General features: G+C 39.3%; 2 protein-coding genes across 10 annotated transcripts in view; one reads left to right on the forward strand and one right to left on the reverse strand.

The window, feature by feature from the left end:
- git2a (G protein-coupled receptor kinase interacting ArfGAP 2a) overlaps nucleotides 1-2,495 on the reverse strand; it is an 80,793-nt gene extending 78,298 nt beyond the window's left edge. For 5 of the 9 annotated variants that reach the window (XM_060843501.1, XM_060843500.1, XM_060843499.1 and 2 more), the window contains exon 1: nucleotides 2,251-2,494. In XM_060843501.1, coding sequence (XP_060699484.1) covers nucleotides 2,251-2,302 — 52 coding nt within the window. In that variant the 5' untranslated portion in view covers nucleotides 2,303-2,494. Of the gene's footprint in view, nucleotides 1-2,250 lie in introns of all 9 variants that reach the window. The other 4 variants (XM_060843498.1, XM_060843497.1, XM_060843506.1 and 1 more) reach the window with 2 other exon arrangements.
- Nucleotides 2,496-2,542: 47 nt separating this feature from the next.
- ankrd13a (ankyrin repeat domain 13A) overlaps nucleotides 2,543-21,450 on the forward strand; it is a 54,519-nt gene continuing 35,611 nt past the window's right edge. The window contains exons 1-6 of the mRNA XM_060843507.1: nucleotides 2,543-3,224; nucleotides 7,610-7,745; nucleotides 11,664-11,788; nucleotides 16,080-16,125; nucleotides 17,662-17,805; nucleotides 19,329-19,518. Coding sequence (XP_060699490.1) covers nucleotides 3,132-3,224; nucleotides 7,610-7,745; nucleotides 11,664-11,788; nucleotides 16,080-16,125; nucleotides 17,662-17,805; nucleotides 19,329-19,518 — 734 coding nt within the window. The 5' untranslated portion in view covers nucleotides 2,543-3,131. The remainder of the gene's footprint in view (nucleotides 3,225-7,609; nucleotides 7,746-11,663; nucleotides 11,789-16,079; nucleotides 16,126-17,661; nucleotides 17,806-19,328; nucleotides 19,519-21,450) is intronic.

Here is a 21,450-nt window from a genome sequence, read left to right on the forward strand (position 1 = left end):
TTAAAGTTTGTCCTTTCAAGCTGTACAATGTTTTCTGGTAATCTAGTAAAAATAGATACAGTCAGCCATTATCTGGGCAGTAAACTGTATACTAGTGCTATCCTTCCCTATTAGAAGTATAATACTGCAAAACTTCTGCTGCAAATATTTGGGGGTCTCCAAGAGCAATGTTTCTGTTTTCTGTAGCTAACCCATATGCACCAGCAGCAAGACTTTTAAAATACCAAATTATTTTCATGTCAGAAGGCAACACCAATGAAGGAAATCTACTGAGTAATTACAATACACAGTAACAGCCAGATTAAAAATTCACAAATGTAAATCTAACAGTCACACAAGAAAGGTGTAAGCTTATTTAAAAATAATATCCATATAAAATACAACACAACACACATTGATGAAGATCTTATTACAATCTATCTTTCTCTTTCAGCTGCTGGCTAGGTTGCCATGCATTTTCAACCTCCGTCATTTCATTTCCAATACTCAGAGCATCTTTTAACTGGACGTCTGGCATGGCCAAATCACAGAACAACAGTTGGTACATACATATTGCCTTTAATGTAATTAAAAGGTCTCATGGTGCTTCACAGCAAAATTTCATACCAACCCATACATGGTATTAGAGCAGCTAGTCAACAGCTTGATCGTTGTAGCAGATTTTACACAGCATCTTCAAGGAGAAAGAAATAGAAGCAAGATTTGGGGAGGAATTTCAAAGCTTACGTGCCTTAGTAGATGAAAGCACAGTCACTATAGTGGAGTAACTGAAATTGAGGTTGCTTAAGAAAGCAAAATTGCATGGAGGGATAACTATTAGAAGGGTATTATAGAGGTAAGGAGTGGCAAAGACAAGGATTTTTTAAAAAATTGAAATGTTCCTTGACTGGGAAACAATGTAGTTCAGCAAACACAGGTGTGATCATCAAACAGGACTTACCAGAAGTAAGAACCTGGGCAGCAGAGTTTCAGATTTACTCAAGTTTAGGGAGGGTGGAATATGGGAAACAAGAGTGCCTTTGAAAGGACCAGAATTCAGCTAACAAAAGGCATTCAACAAGGGTCCCAGGATCACATGAGCTAAAGCAGGAACAAAGCCTGGAAACACTTTAGAAGCGAAAACACATCCTTAGCAAAGGGGTGACAATATAATCAGAAGCTCATCTTGGGATCAAATATGACATTGACGCTCTGTTTTTAGGGAGATACGGAGTCTATAACTAGGGAACAAAGTTTGCAGCAGAGAGCAAAAAAACACTTCAGGTCAGTATATTAATTTCTTTCGTATAACTTCAAGTTTACACAACTACCTTATTATTCAATGTTATCCATTACCATCCTTATACACTGACAAACAATTACAAAACATTAGCTGCACTCTGCAATTTTCAATATTAAGATCTGTGATTGTAAAAAGCTGACAAAGCTATTAGTTAGCATATTACCAGTACAAAGGACATTGCAATTACTGATGAAGGAATGCTCTACACCATTTATAATAAAAAATAACATTACTATGAAATAAATTGTCGTATTTCTAATTCATAAAAAAATACTCAATGCACAAAGTATACATTTAACTATTGTACAAATTATAATTATAAATATGGATGCATTCAGAGGAATTTCTCAACTTCCGAAAACAAAACATCAAGTACAAAGGGGGAAAAAAAAATCAAGTTCACAGAAAGAAAAACTTGATGTATAAATAAGTGAGACTAAGTCAATGACAGGTGAGATACACACACACCGATGGGAACAACAAATGGTATTAACTCCGGCAAGAAAGCAAAAACATGGCATCCAAATCACTCTACAAATGTACATAAACCCACAGCTTTAACATAAAAAAGTAAACAGCTGAAACCTGAATTGTGTTGACTGGATAGAGGCCGCAAGTTTGAGGCAGTGAGTACCACGAAAGATTTTTATGCTGAAGATGTATTGCTTTTTAACAACATGATGCCAGAGAGAGAGGAAGGGCACGGTTAAGAGGATGGAATGAAAGAACACAAACCGGTTGCTGGATATTTCCTGGCTGTGTCCGGGCTGGCTCACAGCCTTGCTGCATCTTTTAGCTCTCTCTCTCACTTCCTCTCTGTGTGTGCGTGTGTCAGTGGATTGAAGCTTGATTGAATTTCCTCTCTCAGTTGGCAGCACAATAAGACTCAGCCTTTTTTTTTCAAAAAGGCATCTTAAGAGGGCCCCTTCCTCTGCCCCCAGACCTTTACCTCCCCCACAGTCACTTACCGGGGACGCTGCAGTCGGCGCAGATGTCGTTACTCCTCAATCTTTTCGACATGGACAGAACCAATTAATTAATACTGTCGTTTAATCGGGACCTTTCCTTAAATTAAAAGAAAATCCCACTAGAGGCAACGGGAGGCGCGCTTTAGTTCTAACTACAAACTGCCATTAACATGAAGTTTGCACTCAGGTTGCAGTTCCTGTCAGACTCGCCTCCGGCTCAAGCAGCTTGGAGACGCCGAATGGCACGCCGGGATCTTGGAGGACTGCCCATGCGCCGCGCATGCGCCGACAGAAGCAGACGTCTGAAGCCGAGGAGCGCGAGGGGGGATTTAGAATTATAAAAATGTGGTTTCCTGAGGGGAAGCCCCTCACAGACTACTTCGCACCTTACAAAATACTTTTCAGTACTGCTAAATACGACATCGTGTTAAATGGGCCTTGCAGACATGTCACTTTATTCGTGGGCTTACAAAGTAATTAGCCAGTGTTTACCTGCGAGTCCATTCGAGACCAGTTTGGACTGAACCACAATGGGACAGAGGAGGAGGGGAGTATTGACAGTATCGAAAATGATTGATAATTGAAAAAAGTGAAACAAAGCCCCAGGGTCGTTGACGAGCAATAATTCGAAATTATCGCACCCATAAACTACAGATCAGCAAATATGCCGACATTTATTGAAACTGGTACCAATTTTCTTTTGCAACCCCCCCCCCCCCAAGCTAGATGGATTGCATTTCCTTGTTGTCCATCTCTTCCTGTAAGTTTTTGTTGGAAAGTTTCAGAACTTTTGTTCTGTTTTCTGTGCTGTTGTCTTTTCACTTTGGAGGGAGGGGTTTAAAGAGGAAAGGGCGGGGGTCGATTGAAGCTTAGGAACTAGAATGTGCTCATTGGAAGAGTTGAGGAACAAATACAAACTTCACCTGTTGGTCTGGCACAACCAGTATAGAGAACTTGAGGAGGAACTGAAACAGGTAAGTGACTGATACTGGGTAAGACTGTATTCAATGTGTGATCGTGCTTGGAAAGGATTTTAACTTCACATTAGGTGTTGGAGAGCCTCCCTGAGATGGTGTTTATAGGTGAAATTATTTGAAGTCGGTAACTTTCTTGAACATCTAACTTTCTTCAGTTGAAAGAATCCAAAATCTTCTCTATTTTCAGAGGCACGGGGTTTCCACCCTCACTTTTTAGTTAAATTATTGAAATGGAGCGAATTGTAAACATTCCAGGGTATTTGAGCAGTTAATTTTAAAGGTTATTTGGCTGGAACTTTTTGAGGCTAAAATAAGTGTAAGAAAAACTCGAGGCAAAACTGGAAGAAGTACTATTTACTCAAGTTAAACTGTTGAAGTTGCGTTGGATGTTTTTGAGTATATAATTTAAAGACTGGAGATGAATAGTTAAATGTGAGACTAGCATGAATGCTTGTCAATTTAAAATAGTGTTTTTTATAGTAGGGAAGATAGTACGCTATTTAAGAGAAGTGCGAACATGATAGTTCAAATTATCTTTACTCATTTTATGTTTCCCTATCTTGTCACTAAATAAATCTTTATCATTTTGATGTTTTATTTATATTTACAATGGTCAGAGTGCAGTGGGAAGAAAGAACAGTCACAAAAGTCATGTTTCCTTCACTGAGGACTGGCATATATTTATAATTAGTTCTACAATGTGACATCTGTTTATTATTGAAACATATGGCAGAGTTTGCAAATATAATTTATCTTTTTAATGTATGCAATTAGTACTTCTATATTTTTAATATAGCTTTTTGTTATGCAAATATACAAATACATAAACATTACCTTTTACTCTACTTGCATTTTCTTCTAATTTTGGCAATGTGTAGTTCCTTTATTTGGAGAAAAATGTCAAGATTTTAAGTGTCAAATCTGTATTTGCATGATTATTTTCCATTGTTACTTTCCTTAGCCCATTGTTACTATCCATTATTTTATCCATTGTTACTTTCTTTGACCATTTCAATGTTTCGAGCAATGAGGAATAGGTCCAAATTTGTGGTGAAGGTACTGAAGGAAAATATGCATTTTGGCTTCACCATTTTCATCATTTTTATCAGAAGGTACTGACTACTTATGCCCTTAGCTTAGTATAGAATCATATTGCATGGGTGGAGGCTGTTTTCACCATCACTCTGCACTAAGTTCTTGAAAGAGCTTTCAATGTTTACTACCTTGGATCTCCTCAATATCCCTGCAATGTTTTTTTTCCCCCTTCAATTCCTTTTGGAAAGTTACTTTTGAATCTCTTCCACCATCCTTTCAAAGTTTAAAAATTGCACCACACCAGATTTTGTCCAACACATTTAATTGGAAACACTAACTTCCAGAGCGCTGCTCTTTCATCAGGTGTTTGTGGAGTATAAGATCGTAGGGCACAGAATTTATAGCAAAAGTTTACAGTGTGATGTAACTGAAATTATATATTGAAAAAGACCTGGATTGTTTGTCAAGTCTCTCATCTTTTAGAATGAACATGTTGGTTTTAGTTCTTTCATGTGGATATCACAGGACATAAAATTTACATTCTCAAGTGAACGTTAATAATTGGTGTCATGTTGACCCAGGTAAATTTGCTCTAAATTCTTTGTCTTACAATCTTATACTCCACAATCACCTGATGAAGAAGCAGCGCTCTGAAAGCTAGTGCTTCCAAATAAACCTATTGGACTATAACCTGATGTTGTGTGATTTTTGACTTTGTATACCCCAGTCCAACACCAGCATCTCCAAATCATGACTACCATCCTTTCAAGCAGTGTGCCATGGATTAGAACAATTTGGTGCATTTAAGAAAAACTTTATCTCCGCTTTGATTCAATTGTCAGATATATTAAATTTGTGCCCTAACTTATCCATTAAACTACCTACAAGTAGCATTTTCAAATACATGATACCCTTGATTTTAAAAATTGCTGCTTCTCACAGCTTCCCAAACTTAAAGCCAATTAAACTATTACTACTGTGATACATTAGTTGGGTAGATAAAGAAAATAAACAACTATGACAATCACCGATATTCGAAAACAGGCCATTGGTACAGAATGTTTTGGTATTGTAAAGTGGTGGAAGCAGTAGCTTGCTCTCCAGCCAATGTGTTACAGAACATGTTCCTTGGTTTTCCTCTTCTCGATTCTCCTTCTTGAACATTTTGCTAAGACCCTGCTCCTGACTTGTTAACCAGTTTTAAGGTGATGTAAGGTTTCTTCCCTTCTTCCTTAGTTCCCTGTGCACACTCCAATGTTCTACCTTGTAATCCCTTTTATGCTTTCTGTCTAAAGGTCCTGTTTTGGGGCTCTTTCCTATCCCCAGTGCAGATTTCACTTTCCCTGTTCAACTGTGGTGCTCTTTACTGTTCCTGGGGTGAAGTGCGGTCACTGTCCTCTCCCTGTTCAACTGTGGGGCACTTTACCATCTCTCTGAGGTGAACTAGAGTCTATCAATTGTCCACCTCACATGGTACATGTCCCTTCTCTTCCTTAGTTCTTTAAATACCGCAACTCATAGCTGGGACTGACTACGACATTTGTAAAGGGTGGTAATGTTAAATATATTCATCTAATTAAGACCCACATAGTCAGTCATGAACCTATGTAGTACCCTGCTTGCAGAACCAATTGTTGGAGAGGAATTTTAAAGAAGAGTCTTGAGTCTCATTTTCAGCAGTACAAATAGATCTTTATTCGGAGTTTCTTATCAAATAGCCTGGAAGAGGTAACCGGAGACGGTTCAAAAACGCCCCCACCCACCCTCAGATGATGTACAGGATATTTATACATTACATATTACAATGATTGTATGCAACATTGACAACAGCGCTTGCCAACTCCCCTCTGACTGTTATGCCCCTCCACAGACATTTGCCAGCTGCACCATACTGAGTGGATGCTGTTTGTTACCTTTATAAAGCTGTGATTGTTTATTTTCCCGAGGCTACGATAAAGAGTAATGGTGTACAGATGCCCCATTACAATGCTATCTCATTCATTTCAAACGTTTATCCTTTTACACCATTCATTATATGTCATTTGGTCCTTGATGTTTATGCTATTTGTCCTTCAATCCCCCTGCTGACAGGATAGGGGCTTCTCTTTACTATCTACAGCCATTTGTAGTAAATGTAATGGCAATTATTTAAAAAGCCTATACAGTGGGATCAGACTTTCCCTTCTCCACTAAGTAACAAGGTTTCTCTTTCCCACGAAGATTTCATTAAGGCATGTCATTATCTTGTTGCCATGAGTATGAAGGCTATGATTCTGACTGTGGAAACTGCTGCCTCAACCAACAATTCTCTTCACCCACTCCAACACTCACTATCCTTATCTACCTTCTCTATTATTGCATTAAGTAACCCACGAAATTTGACAGAAACAATTTGATTTCAGTAAATTGATTCCAATTTCCATTTTCTTCCATTCTTCTCTAACTGCCAAGTTATATTGTCACAGATGATTGCTTCTAACTGTAATAGTGGGAAATATTTTTGTAAGTTTATTCCATTTCCTTTTCAGCATGGCTGTAAAATTTGTAGCCATCCACTCCCATATCCAAGATGAATTTTAGGAATGGGGCTAGAGCCACTGATATTTTCATCCTTCAGAAGTTTGGGATATCATACAGCTTGGAAGCAGACCATTTGGTCCACCCAGTCCACACCAACTCTCTGAAGAGCATACCACCCTATTCCTACATCTCCCATGGCCAATCCACCTAACCTGCAAATCTTTGGACTGTGGGAAGAAACTGGAGCGCCTGGTTAAAAACCCGCACAAACACTGAGAAGGTGCAAACTCCACACAGTTGCCCAAGGCTAGAATTGAACCCAGGTCCCTGGCGCTGTGAGGCAGCAGTGCAAACCATTCTGCTAACCATGTCTACCATCTGGTAACTTTTTTTCAACTTTGAACACAGTCAGCACTTTTTCAATTTCCTCCTCTTTGCTTACTACTTTATTTCTTCAAGGTCATTGTCAAAAGTAAGCCTACATCACATGCAAACCTAAGCTGGAGTACGCGAGTGAAGAAATTTGTAACTGAACTTGATCAAATCCTCAACCAGTGTTAGGGTGCATTTTTTTTGTTTGAACAGGAGACTGATCAGGCATTAGGACTCTAATTATTATTTTTTAAACTCTTCTAGCTTGGGGACAATAAGTTCTATTCATGCCTCTGATACTTAAGGTACTATTGCCTGTTAACTCAAGACCAGGCATCGTACCTCAAACTTCCCTGGTCTGTGGATCATCACCACATTGTAATGCATATTGAGTGTTTTGAAAATCAATTTTCTGTACTTCATGATATCAGATAATTATCAGTTTGGCCTTACAGCATGATATTGAAGCAGTTGATCCACGGGGTCGGACGCCATTGCATCTCGCTGTCTCGCTAGGACACTTGGAATGTGTCAACATACTGCTTCGAAACAATGCCTCTGTCGACAAGGAGAATGCCAAAGGATGGACAGGTCAGGAGTGCTTAGTAACAATTTTGTACAGAGCACAGAAGAAATAAGTGTTGGTTAGGTGAGAAGAGTTTCAGAGGAGGGTGGTATCTGTTTTCCCAAAAAAGAGAAATGAGACAAAGAGTTAAGATTAGTCAGGGAATTTGTATTATATAATTCAACCCTTGCTGCTTATTGGGGATGCCCTGCATTTGTCAACCTTATTTATTGTCTCCAAAACTGAGAGGAAGTGCTTAGCCGCTGACATGACAGGCAGAGCTGAAGCTTGTCTTGTGAGGAACTGAACATGTTACCCCACATCCTACTAACGTGTGGTCAAGTGGCAGTACAGCAGTAAACAACACATCCCAAGAAGAGGAACAATTTCTTGAGCAAAATGTAGGTTTATTCTAGTATAAAAGTAAAATATCGCATTACTGCAAATCTGGAAGAAAATTAACCTGATCAACTTGTCTTAGTAAACCTTATTTTAAAAATAAAGTACTGCAGATCTGAAATAAAAAGAGAAATTGTTGGAGAACTGCAGAAGGTCTGATCTAACAGCATCAGTGGAGAGAGAAGTGGTGATGTTTTGAGCCAAATATGATTCTTCTTCAGAACTGAAGGCAACTGGAAAATATTGATCTTTGTGCTGTTCATGTGGAGATGAGGAGAAAGTGAGACTGATAGCGAGGGTGTCCACTGCAACAGACAAAGGAAGTGCTCGTGGTAGTAGAGGTTAGACCAAGGAAGAGTAAGCATTAATGGTAAATGTTATTAGCAGAAAAAAAGTCAGCTTTGCTAAAAGCAAACCCATGCAAACAAGACATTAGAAGTGGTTGGAAGTGTAATTATAATCAAGTTGTACTCACGGTTGAGTTCTGAAGGCTTATAAAGTGCTTAAGAGGGAAATGAGGTGCTGTTCCTCCAGCTTGTGCTGGGCTTCACTTGTATACTGCAACAGGCTTTACAAAGAAATGTTAGCGTGATAGCAAAATGGTGTTTTGAAGTGGCAAGTAACTGGAAGATCAGGGTCCTTCTTACTACAGATCCTGAAGAGTCTTTATTTATAACCACCCTCCTTCATCTGACTGAGCTTGTCACTTTGAGAAGAGTTAAAGGAGAAATTGTTCACTTTTTCAAAGTAAACGTAGTGGCTATGGGTCCCAGGTTTGCTTGTCATTTTGTGTGATATATGGAACACTTCTTGTTTCAGTCCTACTCAGGGTCCCTTTCCTCAACTTTTTCAGTGGCAAATTAATGATAAAATTGGTTTTGCTTCCTTCTGTCACCTGCAATTACCAATTATGCTTTCAACATTCATCATTCATTCACCTTCACCTGGTCCGTCTGACTCTTCCTTGACTTCGCTGTTTCTATTTCTGGGGTGGACTGCCCCCAGTCTCCTTGACAAATCCACCAATTCTCTCTTATCTTGACTACACTTCCTCAATCTACTTACTACAAAGATTCCATTTCATTTTCTGCATTTTTGTCTCATTTCATCTCTCTCCTCTGTACTGTGGTTGACAGGGCATTAATTTTGTCTGACCCATATTCCGTACTTTTGCGTTCACCACATCTCATCCTCCCATAATATGATAGAACCCTCTTGTCTCACTTTCCATCCACACACACGCACACCCTGACCCAGACTCTGCATTCGAAGGATCATCCTTCACCATTCTACCATCTCCAGCCGAATACCACCATTAAACATATTTATCTCTCCCCTCCCTTGTCAGCATTCCAGTCTCCTCTACTATGGCTAGACTGGACACAGACTGAGAGAACACTTTGTAGAATGCCTCCACTCTGTCCATTAGAATGACCCTGACTTTCATTGCTTGCTATTTCAATACATCATCTTTCTGTCATGCTAATATTTCTATCCTAGGCTTGCTGTATTATTTCAGTGAAGCCCACCACAAGCTGAAGGGACAGCACCTTATTTTCCACTTGGACACTTTCCAGCCTTCATGACTGCATATTGAGTTCATCAACTTTAGACCAGTAACACTGTTGTCTACTTTAATCTCCTTGAGGATTGTCTTTCTTTACGGGCTGAGTTGGCTTCTTTTCTGATATTGATATCTGTTTTTCATCTATATCCTTCTACTTCTGACATTAACATTCTTTTGCCTTTCACTCTGGTCACTCACAACATCTGTTGCACTGGCTCCGCCTCTCTCTTTCTCAACAGCTTAGAAAGCATTATTTTCCAGCCACTTCAGTTCCATCTTGAAATATTAACTGTTTCACACTCCACAATGTGAAGTATAACATTTTATATGATCCTCAAGGTAGATGATTTGGAGATGAGGGAGTAAAATAGAATCAATCAAAGGGGCCATGGAGCAGATTCAAATGCATGATGGGAATGTTAACAGAGCTATTATGGTAGAAAAGCTGAGTTTTAAGAATACTAAAAGTGCAGTGGGAGATTTAAGGAAAGGCTGAGGTAACATATGATTCTCCTGGCAGGAGAGGAATTAAAGGAATTAAATTTTGACATCATCAGAAGACCCAAAGGAAATGGAGGGCTGGAGAAAGCTGCAGTGCTAGGGAATGCAAAAACATTAGGGATTTGTACATTTTAGGTTGAGGTGAAGAGCAAGTAGAATTTGGTCTAGCATCTGATGTATTAGGCTAATTTGGCATAATTTGGAGGATGAGAGGACAGCAGGGTGTAGATTGAAGAAGTCTCCCCTTTAAAAAACCTTTTGAGGACTGAAGAAAGGATGCTCGGGTGTAAAACTGGTATTGTGAATTAGTCAGCTGTCTTCTCATTTCCACTGAATTGGGATGAGTCCAAATCTGTTTGGCCAAGAACATTTGATTCTATTCAAAAATCTATAGGTGCAATTTGCAGCATGTCAACTGCTGCCTCAATTGTGATAAACTAATTTGGAACTGGCCAGCTGTGAGGGAGATTTGAAAAAAATGTCACACTGCTCTTAGGCTGTCCCCACCTCTCCTTTGTTTCTGGAAGTTTATCCAGCCCTCCAACCCCAATAATTTTGATACTTTGCACATTCCTGATTTAAATCACTCCACCATCAGTGGTTGTGCCCTTCTCTTTCACAAAGATTTTGGTCATCAGACAGAATACTACTTAGTGGCTTGGTGTCACACTTTGTTAGTAAAGAATGCTGGAGTGTTTTACGATTCAATGACATTTAAGTTATTTTGACATCTTTAATTGTAACAGTTTCTGTGTTGATGTTTTCTAACCTACCAGAAGTGTGTGGATGCTTTGAAGATGGTACAGAAAACATTTACCAGAATGTTGCCTGGAAATGGGGGATTTTAGCTATGAAGAAGGGTTGGCTAGACTGGGTTTATTTTCATTAGAATGCAGAAGGTTGAAGGGTGACCTAATAGAAGTTTTATAAGATTGTGAATGGCGTGGATAGAGTGGAAAGTATGAGGCTTTTCCCAGGGTGGAAGGGTCAGTTACTAGGCGACACATGTTCAAGATGCGAGGGGGAAAAGTTTAAGAAAATGTGCGAGGTAATTTTTTTCACACTCAGGGTGATGAGTGCCTGGAACGCATTTCCAGAGGAGATGGTGAAAGCAGACACAATAGCAGTATTCAGTAAGCACCTGGACAAATACATGAATAGTAATCAAGTATAGGGATACGGATCCTTTTAAGTAAAGACCATTTTAGTATGGAAGGGCAAAATGTGGCTGTGTATGTTGAAGGGCCTTGAGGGTTGAAGGATCTGTTAGTGAGCTGTATTGGTCTTTGTTGTAATCAACCCTTTCAGAGATGTTATTATACAGTTCTGGAGCAAATGAATCTTGAATCCAGGTCTCCTGGCCTGGTGGTAAGGACTTCACCATCACAGCCCTCACATTACTGTTTCTCTTCAATGTTGTGTTAGTGGATCTTGTAATCAAATTCTCAACTACTAATTAACACTTTATTCTATTCAGTTCTCCAAGAGGCAGTCAGCACAGGAGATCCTGAGCTGTTGGAAAAAATTCTTCAGTATCGAGATTACAATCGGATAAACTCACAGTTGAATGGTGTTCCAGAACTACTCAGCAAGATACAAAAGGTAACAACTGTTCTTGCATCCAAGTTTTAGCAAAAAAAAATACACTTTCAGATACAATAAAGACTATTTGAGAAAGGTATATAGTTTGAAATATGACTGTATTTAGAATTAAATTTGGAACCTAAATCTGATCCGAATTTGTCGTCTTGTCCAAGTATGCATGACTTCATTCTCCCAAGCTTGTCCATTTTAGCATGATTCAAACCTGTTTCTTCTTGCTGTCTCAAACAGGAAATCTGGCACTCCTATTGACAAAATCAAGAAATGTAACATTAGTGATCAGAGTGCCAATTTATTCCCCAAATTAAGAAACTATTTATTCACTTCCATCATCCTTACATTTGCCAATGTTTTCACCAGCCTGCTTTTCCCTGCTAGCCTGAAGTCACCATTTCTAGCTTTGGTATGTGTCACAAGCAACAACAGCCCTCTAGAAACTGGCTCAAGTAATCATTCTGTTTGCAATAGCCAGGCTTCTGCGTCAGTTAGCTGTTCAGATGTTACTAGAGAAGTTGATGAGGTCAAGAGGTGGATGTGGTGTATGTGGACTACAGTAAGGCATTTGATAAGGTTCCCCATGGTAAGCTTGTTCAGAAGGTCAGGAGGAATGCGATACAGGGAAATTTAGTTGTCTGGATACAGAATTGGCTGGTCGACGGAAGACAGCGAGTGGTAGTGGAAGGAAAATATTCTGCCTGGAAGTCAGTGGTGAATGGTGTTCCACTGGGCTCTGTTCTTGGGCCTCTACTCTTTGTAATTTTTATTAATGACTTGGATGAGGAGATTGAAGGATAGATTAGCAAGTTTGCAGACGACACAAAGGTTGGAGGTGTCGTTGACAGTACAGAGGACTGTTGTAGGCTGCAGCATGACATTGACAGGATGCAAAGATGGGCTGAGAGGTGGCAGATGGAGTTCAACCTGGATAAATGCAAAGTGATGCATTTTGGAAGGTCGAACTTGAAAGTTGAGTACAGGATTAAAGACAGGATTCTTGGCAGTGTGGAGAAACAGCAGGATCTTGGTGTGCAGGTACATAGATCCCTTAAAATTGCCACCCAGGTGGACAGAGCTGAAAATGTGTTGCTGGAAAAATGCAGCAGGTCAGGCAGCATCCAGGGAACAGGAGAATCGAAGTTTCGGGCATAAGCCCTTCTTCAGGAAAGAAGGGCTTATGCCCGAAATGTCGATTCTCCTGTTCCTTGGATGCTGCCTGACCTGCTGTGCTTTTCCAGCAACACATTTTCAGCTCTGATCTCCAGCATTTGCAGTCCTCACTTTTTCCACTCAGGTGGACAGGGTTGTTAAGGAAGCATGTGGTGTTTTGGCTTTCATTAACAGGGGGATTGAGTTTAAGAGCAGTGAGATCTTGTTGCAGCCCTATAAAACTTTGGTTAGACCGCACTTGGAATATTGTGGTCAGTTCTGGTCGCCCTATTATAAGAAAGATATGGATGCTTTGGAGAGGGTTCAGAGGAGGTTTACCAGGATGCTGCCTGGAATAGAGGGCTTTTCTTACGAAGAGAGGTTGACTGAGGTTGAACCTTTTTCATTGGAAAAAAGAAGGAATGGAGGGGATCTAATTGAGGTGTACAAGATAATGAGAGGCATAGATAGAGTTGATAGCCAGAAACGTTTTCCCAGGGCAGAAATTGTAACACGAGGGGTCATAGTTTTAAGCTGTTTGGTGGAAAGTATAGAGGGGATGTCAGAGGCGGGTTCTTTATGCAGAGAGTTGTAAGAGCATGGAATGCTTTGCAAGCAGCAGTTGTGGAAGCGAGGTCATGGGGATATTTAAGAGACTGGATTAGTGGTGCTGGAAGAGCACAGCAGTTCGGACAGCATCCAAAGTGCAGTGAAATCGATGTTTAGGGCAAAAAACTGCTGGACATGCATATGGTCACAGAAATTTGAGGGTTCGTACATTAGATTTACCTTACATGAGGATCAATGGTCAGCACAACATCATGGGCTGAAGGACCTGTTCTATGCTGTACTGTTCTATGTTGAGGGCAATATAGTTAAATTCTTATGTTCTCTTGATATTCACACCTTTTTCAAGCAAGGATTATTGCATTGTGGTCAGGAACCAGTGTCGGGGAAGACATTATTTCTTCTCTGTCTCTTCCTGATACAAGGACACTAAAGGTAATTTTGGAGTCAGCTGCTGAGATCTACTCGTCCTGCAGTGTTTGGGGACTTTGCTGATGTGTCTGGTTCAACTACAGTTTGTTATAGGAGAAGTTGCACGATAAATTAATTGTAACTCTCTATCAGAGACAACCGTGACTAGTTTCCAACCAATCTTTGTAATCTTAAACATATGCATTATGTCTCCTCTTGATCACTTCCTGTTCCAGTAAATTGACTCATCTGCATTTCACACAGTAATCCAAAGTACTGTATCCTGGGATTACCCTTTTGCGTTTCTGTACCACTGTCTGAAAACTCAGAGTCCATTTTTAGAGTGATTGGTCTTGAAAGATATCACTCACTAAGCTTCTTTGGTATTGCCTCCCAAAGCTGCAGCTTCTACCAGCTAGAGGGCAAAGAATCAGACACATGGGAATAACACACCATCTTGACTTGGAAATATGTCACCATTCTTTCATAGTCGTTGGAATAGAAACTGAAACTACCCACTGAACAGCACTGTGGATGTAACCACATCACATGGTCTGCAGTTATCCAAGATGGTGGCTCACCACTTTGCAAAAATATAACCACGAATGTGCAGTAAATGTTGCAGTAAATTCAGTGATGCCCACGCCTCTTGACTGAATATAGTAAAAATGACTGCAATTTGAAAACACTAAGTTATTAACATTTACATTATGGAGACCATTAAGCCTTTTTAGATTAGATTAGATTAGATTAGATTACTTACAGTGTGGAAACAGGCCCTTCGGCCCAACAAGTCCACACCGACCTGCCGAAGCGCAACCCACCCATACCCCTAACCTAACACTACGGGCAATTTAGCATGGCCAATTCACCTGACCCGCACATCTTTGGACTGTGGGAGGAAACCGGGGCACCCGGAGGAAATTGAACCCAGGTCCCTGGCGCTGTGAGGCTGCAGTGCTAACCACTGTGCCATCGTGCCGCCTTATGTGCTTAATCTCATCAATCTTAATAGTAGGTGAGACTAAGCAAAATTGGTTGGAATAATCTAGAGGAAATGATTAGGTGTAGCCGGATAGGGAAAATGAAAATATTGTACAATAGTGTAAGATACTTGTGACCAATCTCGGGCATTATTAAGTTTTTATGGAGGAAGCTTCTTTTTTTGTTTGTTCTTGGATGCAGCATCACTAGCTAGAACAGTCTTTATTCCCTATCCCTATTTGTTCAGAGGGCAGTTAAGAGTCAGCTACATTGCTGTCAGCCTGGAGTCGCACATAGGCCAGATCAGATAAGAATAGCAGATTTTCTTTCCTAATGGGTTTTAGTGAACCAGATGGAGTTTTTATGACAGTCAGCAGTGGTTATATGGTCGTTAATAGGCTAGCTTTATACTTTAATGACTGATTTTTATTGCTATGTTGGAATTCAAACCCATGGCCTCAGAACCACATTTTGGATTATGAATCAAGTGATACCACCACTACAGTAAAACTTCCTTATGTCAGTACTTCCTGAATTTTCTTTTCCAATGTGACCCCAGTTAGAGGCTTTAAAATTGTCTTGACCATTCAGTGAAAATTGAGAGGTGGGTGCTGTGAGCATGGGGGCCTATCTGTCAGAGAAGGAGCACACCTGTTCGAGTTCTTTCATAGCTGTGTGGGAGCCATTGCTACCTTGGAGCTCGCAACACCTAAATTGCAGTTCATGATCCCACTCGAGGTCCCAGTTCCCCATTTTAGGAAGCCCTACTTTACATGTACCCCATGCTCTAATTAACCTAGGAATATTTGATGACAAGGCAGTTAATTTCCAAGCAATAATGTTTCTCTCCCAAAAAAAATCTTAAATCTATACTACTTAATAACTGCGGATAGGGTAAAGGGTCAGTCTTGCTAGATTAACTTTGGTATTCTTTTGACTCAGTCATGCCTCTTACTTAGTTTTTTTGATGACCACTAGCAGTTATTATTTAAATAAAAGATTTATTTTTTAATCTGATGTATACTACAGTAAAGTGCAACTTGTATTAACTGGTATAAGCCTATCAGGTGTTGAATTCACTATTAGCTGAGGATACAACTTTCGTTTTCTATTTTAAAACTCTTCACAGTCCTTAAGACTTTATCTGCCTAATTACCATTAATTTTACAATATTTTTTAACAGACTTCTGATTTCTACGTGGAAATGAAGTGGGAGTTTACCAGCTGGAGTAAGTGTTCTTTAGTTTTTACATTAGCTAATTATTGGTTTGCCCAAATTGACAGTGAATCTAATGCAGATTTCTTATTTTTAATGTTCATTTGCTCCCAACTAATGCTGCCTTAGTAACATGTTTAAATAAATGAACTATTTGAAATGATTCTCACCTTTTTTTAAAAATGTAGGATGATACCTGTTTTCTTGCCATGATAATGACATTTCTGAGTTTGAGTTTAATGTGGGCATTGTGAGCATGTACCCACCTACGTGTGGAGTTTCCAAACTATAAAATATTCTGTATTTCTAAAAGTGCCTTTTGCTTTTCACATTCCCTGCCACCATATGAATTCAGTCAACCAAGAAAGTAGGCAGGCAACTTACTTAAACTTACTTGTATTGGATGCAAAGAGATGTGCTAGAAACCTTATCTACAGTAAGGTTTGCTGTATGTGAAAGTATCACTTTTGATTTAGTAGTTGTAGTCCCAATATTTAAGAAGTAGCTACAGTCAAAATCTGTGTCATCAGCCTAAATTGATTCAAATTGTCAGTCTCCTTCACTACTACATTACACTTCTGTCAGATGTCCGATTGAGATTGAGGTTTTGATGTATCACTTTACCACATGCTCTGTTGTCACTACAATGCAGTGACAGCTTGCATTTACCTGTAATGTAGTGTCTTTATCATTGTGAAACATCCCAATGTACTGAACATAGTCAACAATGAAACCACACGAGGGGGAGAACCGTATGATTTGAAACCGTATCCTGCAAACATGAGAAAGGATTAACACTGAGGAAATTTGCTTGGATCCAGTACCAATATATTTCTCATTTATTTGAGCAGGCATCAGTTTGTGCTGCTCCTCTCATTAATTAAAATTGTCAGGATCATCATAAGGTGAAATACTGCAGATGCTAGAAATCTGAACAAACAGAGAATGCTGGAGAAACTCAACAGGTTTGGCATAATCAGTGGGGGAGAAACAAAGTTACAATTTCAAGTGTGGCATGAATTTTCTTCAGAAATGTTCTGAACAGTAACTCTGTTTCTCTGTCCACAGATGCTGCTAGACCATCTGAGTTACACCAGCATTGTATTGGTTTCAAGTGTCCTTCTGCGCTTGAGCATATTTGAATTCCTTCTGCTTTGAAAGAGTCAATATAATTACCCTAACATTATTATGAGGACTAATTGGATTTAAATAACAACTCTCTTTAAAAAGAGCCACTGTCATTGTCAATCATACATTTAATTATGTGAATTGCTTTAAGTCTGAAGCTTCTAACCTTGAAAACAGCCATCAAAGCCTTTCAAAATTTGTTAATTTAAACTGGTGTCACAGAATTGACTTAAACTTGTGAATTGTGACTATATGTAAAGGGAGAGGCACCAAATTAAATGTCAATTTTCTATAACAATTCATGGTAGCTAAAGTTTCTAAAAGTACAAGAAGAAAATAGTTTTTCCTTTTGTCTCATAAACAGTTTTTTAAAATGATCTTCTCACCTCTGCATATTTCCTCCATTCTTCTCACCTTTCAGTTCCCCTGGTGTCAAAGATGTGCCCAAGTGATGTGTACCGTGTGTGGAAGAGTGGTGCCAACCTGCGAGTGGACACAACCTTACTGAACTTTGAGAACATGAAGTGGGAAAGGGGACATCGTAGCTACATATTTAAGGGGATGGGTGAGTATTTTAGTTCAAAATTTGGGAGAAGATTTGTAGCTCGGGTGCTCGTTGTTGTGGTTCTGTTCGCCGAGCTGGGAGTTTGTGTTGCAAATGTTTCGACCCTTTCTACGTGACATCCTCAGTGCTTGGGAGCCTCCTGTGAAGCGCTTCTGTGGTGTTTCCTCTGGCATTTATAGTGGCTTGTCTCTGCCGCTTCCAGTTGTCAGTTCTTGCTGTCTGCTGCAGTGGCCAGCAAGAACTGACAACCGGAAGCAGCAGAGACAAGCCACTATAAATGCCGGAGGAAACACCATAGAAGCACTTCACAGGAGGATCCCAAGCACTGAGGATGTCACCTAGAAAGGGTCGAAACGTTTGCAACACAAACTCCCAGCTCGGCGAACAGAACCACAACAATGAGTATTTTAGTTTTTGATCTTGAGTAGGTAGCTCTAAGTTTTTAAATTATTTCCTCTTCCATCCACCACACATCCACCCCACTGAGGTACCCACATTGTTTAATCAGTTGATGAATTGTCTGGTTTACAAAGTTATGGGACAATGTATAGGGACTAGGAAAGGCAATTAGGTCCATTAAGGAAGGTTGATGGAGCTATGTAAGGAATGCAATGATAATTTAGTAAACTGAATCCTGGGATGGCAGGACTGACATATGGAGAGAGACTGAATTGGAGTCTAGAAGAATGAGGGGTATATCATAGAAACCTATAAAATTCTGACCAGACTGGACCAGTAAATACAGGGAAAATCTTTTTGATGACCAGGTAATCCAGACGCTGGGGTCCTCTCTGCCATAGAGTATGGTTGAGGCCAAAACATTGAATGTTTTCAAGAAGGAGATCAATATAGTTCTTAGGGCTAAAGGGGCCAAAGGATATGGGGGAGAAATAGAACAGGATTCTGAGTCAGATGATCAGCCAAGGTCATATTGAATGGCAGATCAGGCTTGAAGGGCCGAAGAGGCTCCTTTTCTCTGTTAAAACATTGTGAGATAGCCTCTCCTGGCTTAGCAAATAAATGCATTGCCTCCTGCAAGTCAGTGATAAGTCTCTGGTTCCATCCTGATATTAGCTAGGGTGGCTCTAGTCATGTTATGATTGGCTTCTCTCCTCAGTGATGAAAGGTTAGGAAGGGAGAAAGGGGAATGGTCAGACAGGACCTCTCCTCTGATTGTTGTAACATTATGCCAGCTGGGAAACATGTCTAAGATGGTATTTACAAGGCCAGTTCAAGTTTACCTAAGGTGACTCTCATTACTAAAAAGTCCAAATCCCAACATTTGAATTCATATGATTAAAAATGATCTTTCATCCAGGAGGTCAGCCCTTGTGAAGCTATATTCTTAATGTGAATTAGGAACAAGTGAATCAAGTTCTTAGAAAAGAAATTTGAACTCAACCCATTGGTATTAAACAGCTAAATATTTTTCATCAAATAATATAAATCATTTTTAATTTATAATAATGTTTTATTAAGTTTCTCAATACCACTAAGGTTGCCATGATTTTTCTTTTTGACAGCTGACTCAGCAGAATTTATAGAGGTAGACCACGATAACCAGGTTGTAGACCGAGAACATTTTACACTCTCACAAGAACAACAAGGCCTCGCTTTATCCTCCGTAAGACCAACAAAGGACCAGGTTGCAAATCGTCTTACATCCCCTATCGTTTCTACATGCCTTGATACAAAAAATATATCCTTTGAGAGGTAATACTAACAATAATAGGCGTCTCTGAAGTTCAGTGTACAGTCTGATGCAACTATTAAATGAAAGTCAGGAGGAATCTGGTTGGTCAGATGTGTTTTGTTGACAGATTGATGGGCTACAAAAGACTCCGTGTAATTTGGACGTTTTGCTCTAGATGATAAAACAGCCTTTACCCTTCCCTCAGGACTTCATGCACAATTATAATAATTGAGATAAAATTATTAGATTTCAGTCATATCCAGGATTGACCAAGTAGAAGAAAGAATGAGACAAACTGAGAAGTAATTAGCTGGCCATTAGTGTAGGCTGTGACATAGAAGAAAACAAATACTGTCTGAGTCAAGGAGTGCCATATGTTTGAGGTTTTGTTGACAATTGAGTGTAGATATGTCAAGAGTGGTCACCTACCTGTGTGAACTATGTTTTTGCGAATGCTTTATACCCTACCTGTAAACCTCTGTTCTGATGTAAGAAATACTGAATAACACCTGACGTGAATGATGACAAAATGAGCTGACCTTGCATTTTGTGATGTGTAGCCAATTTCATTTGATTTGTAATTTGTTTTAATAATTGACCATTTTTTAAAATAGTGGCTTCAGTCACTTTGTAAAACTAGGCATCAAATTCATAGTCAGGCAACTGATGTGACTGAAAAATCTGAAATCATCATGTGTGGTGTGCATCTAAGCTCCAAGTTCACGTTTCAATGTGATTAAGGTCAATATTCATGCTGTACATACTTGTTATTTTGTGATGCTGCAGGACTCTTGACTAGAAATTGCAAGTTTCCAGCAGCAGACAAAGTTTCATCAGCCACCCATACCATGCTCAGTCCTGTAAACCGCTGCTACAGACCACTAGTTAGTTTTTTATTTTAATAAAGGCTATTTTGAGGTAGTATTATTAGTAATGATTTGTGTACCATTTATATTTGGTAGTGATCAATTTTACTTCATTTTTTTGGAAAGCCTGCTTGCTGAATGGAAAGAATTTATTCTCAAATGATACTGATTTGTTATGAATATAGTCAAAACTCTCGCAGACTCCTAGTTATGAACCCCGAATGTAATGGACAGTCTATTCTGTTCTTAAAGGTGATCAATGGTCAAGATAGGTTTTCTGGAACAAAGCCTTAATTGCCACTAGGGATAAATGTGGCATTACAAGTGTCACCCAAACCTTGGCAGATGAAATTTGGAGATCGATTAAGAATTAAGTTATCTTCTGGTGCAAGAAGCTTGCAGAAATAGAGTTACTTCTAAACTTTTAATTCCTTTTCAAATGAAAGCAGCGTGAAGAGACTGCTGTTTTCTTTAAATACATTTGACACATTGAAGTGCAAAAAATGTGGAGAATTGTCACATTTTGGTTAATGTGTAATAACAAATAGTACGATCTTTTGTAGTTTCATAATGTTGTTATGGAGATGGTTGCTTAAGACGTTTCATTCACCTCTGTCCCCCTTTGTTTTAAGGAAATACTCTTCCATGAATGTCTATATTTGACTGAAAAGACTTAAAATGAAAATTTCTCTTGTTATTCCTTGTTTCAATAAGTTTGCATGGACCTTCTGTGGCGAGGTAATCTCTTTGCAAAATGATTTTTTTGGAATTGAGATTTTTAGGGCAGATGAATGAATGATCAGTCTTTTTAAATAATTTGAAATAAATTAAAAGAATGATGCCAGGAATTAAGGCCTTGTCATATCAGGAGTAGTTGACGGCTCTGGGTCTGTACTTTAATGACTTTAGAAGGGTGAGAGGGTATCTCATTGAAACTTACAGAATACTAAGAGGTTTGGATAGGGTGGATGTGGAGATAAGGTTTCCATTAATAGGAGAGACTAGGACCCAAACATACAGCCTCAGTGAAGGAATGACCTTTTGAGAGCTGAGATGAGCAGGAATTTCTTCAGTCAGGGTAGTTAA

Source organism: Hemiscyllium ocellatum, chromosome 24 (genome assembly GCF_020745735.1).
Source record: "Hemiscyllium ocellatum isolate sHemOce1 chromosome 24, sHemOce1.pat.X.cur, whole genome shotgun sequence".
Lineage (NCBI taxonomy): Eukaryota > Metazoa > Chordata > Chondrichthyes > Orectolobiformes > Hemiscylliidae > Hemiscyllium > Hemiscyllium ocellatum.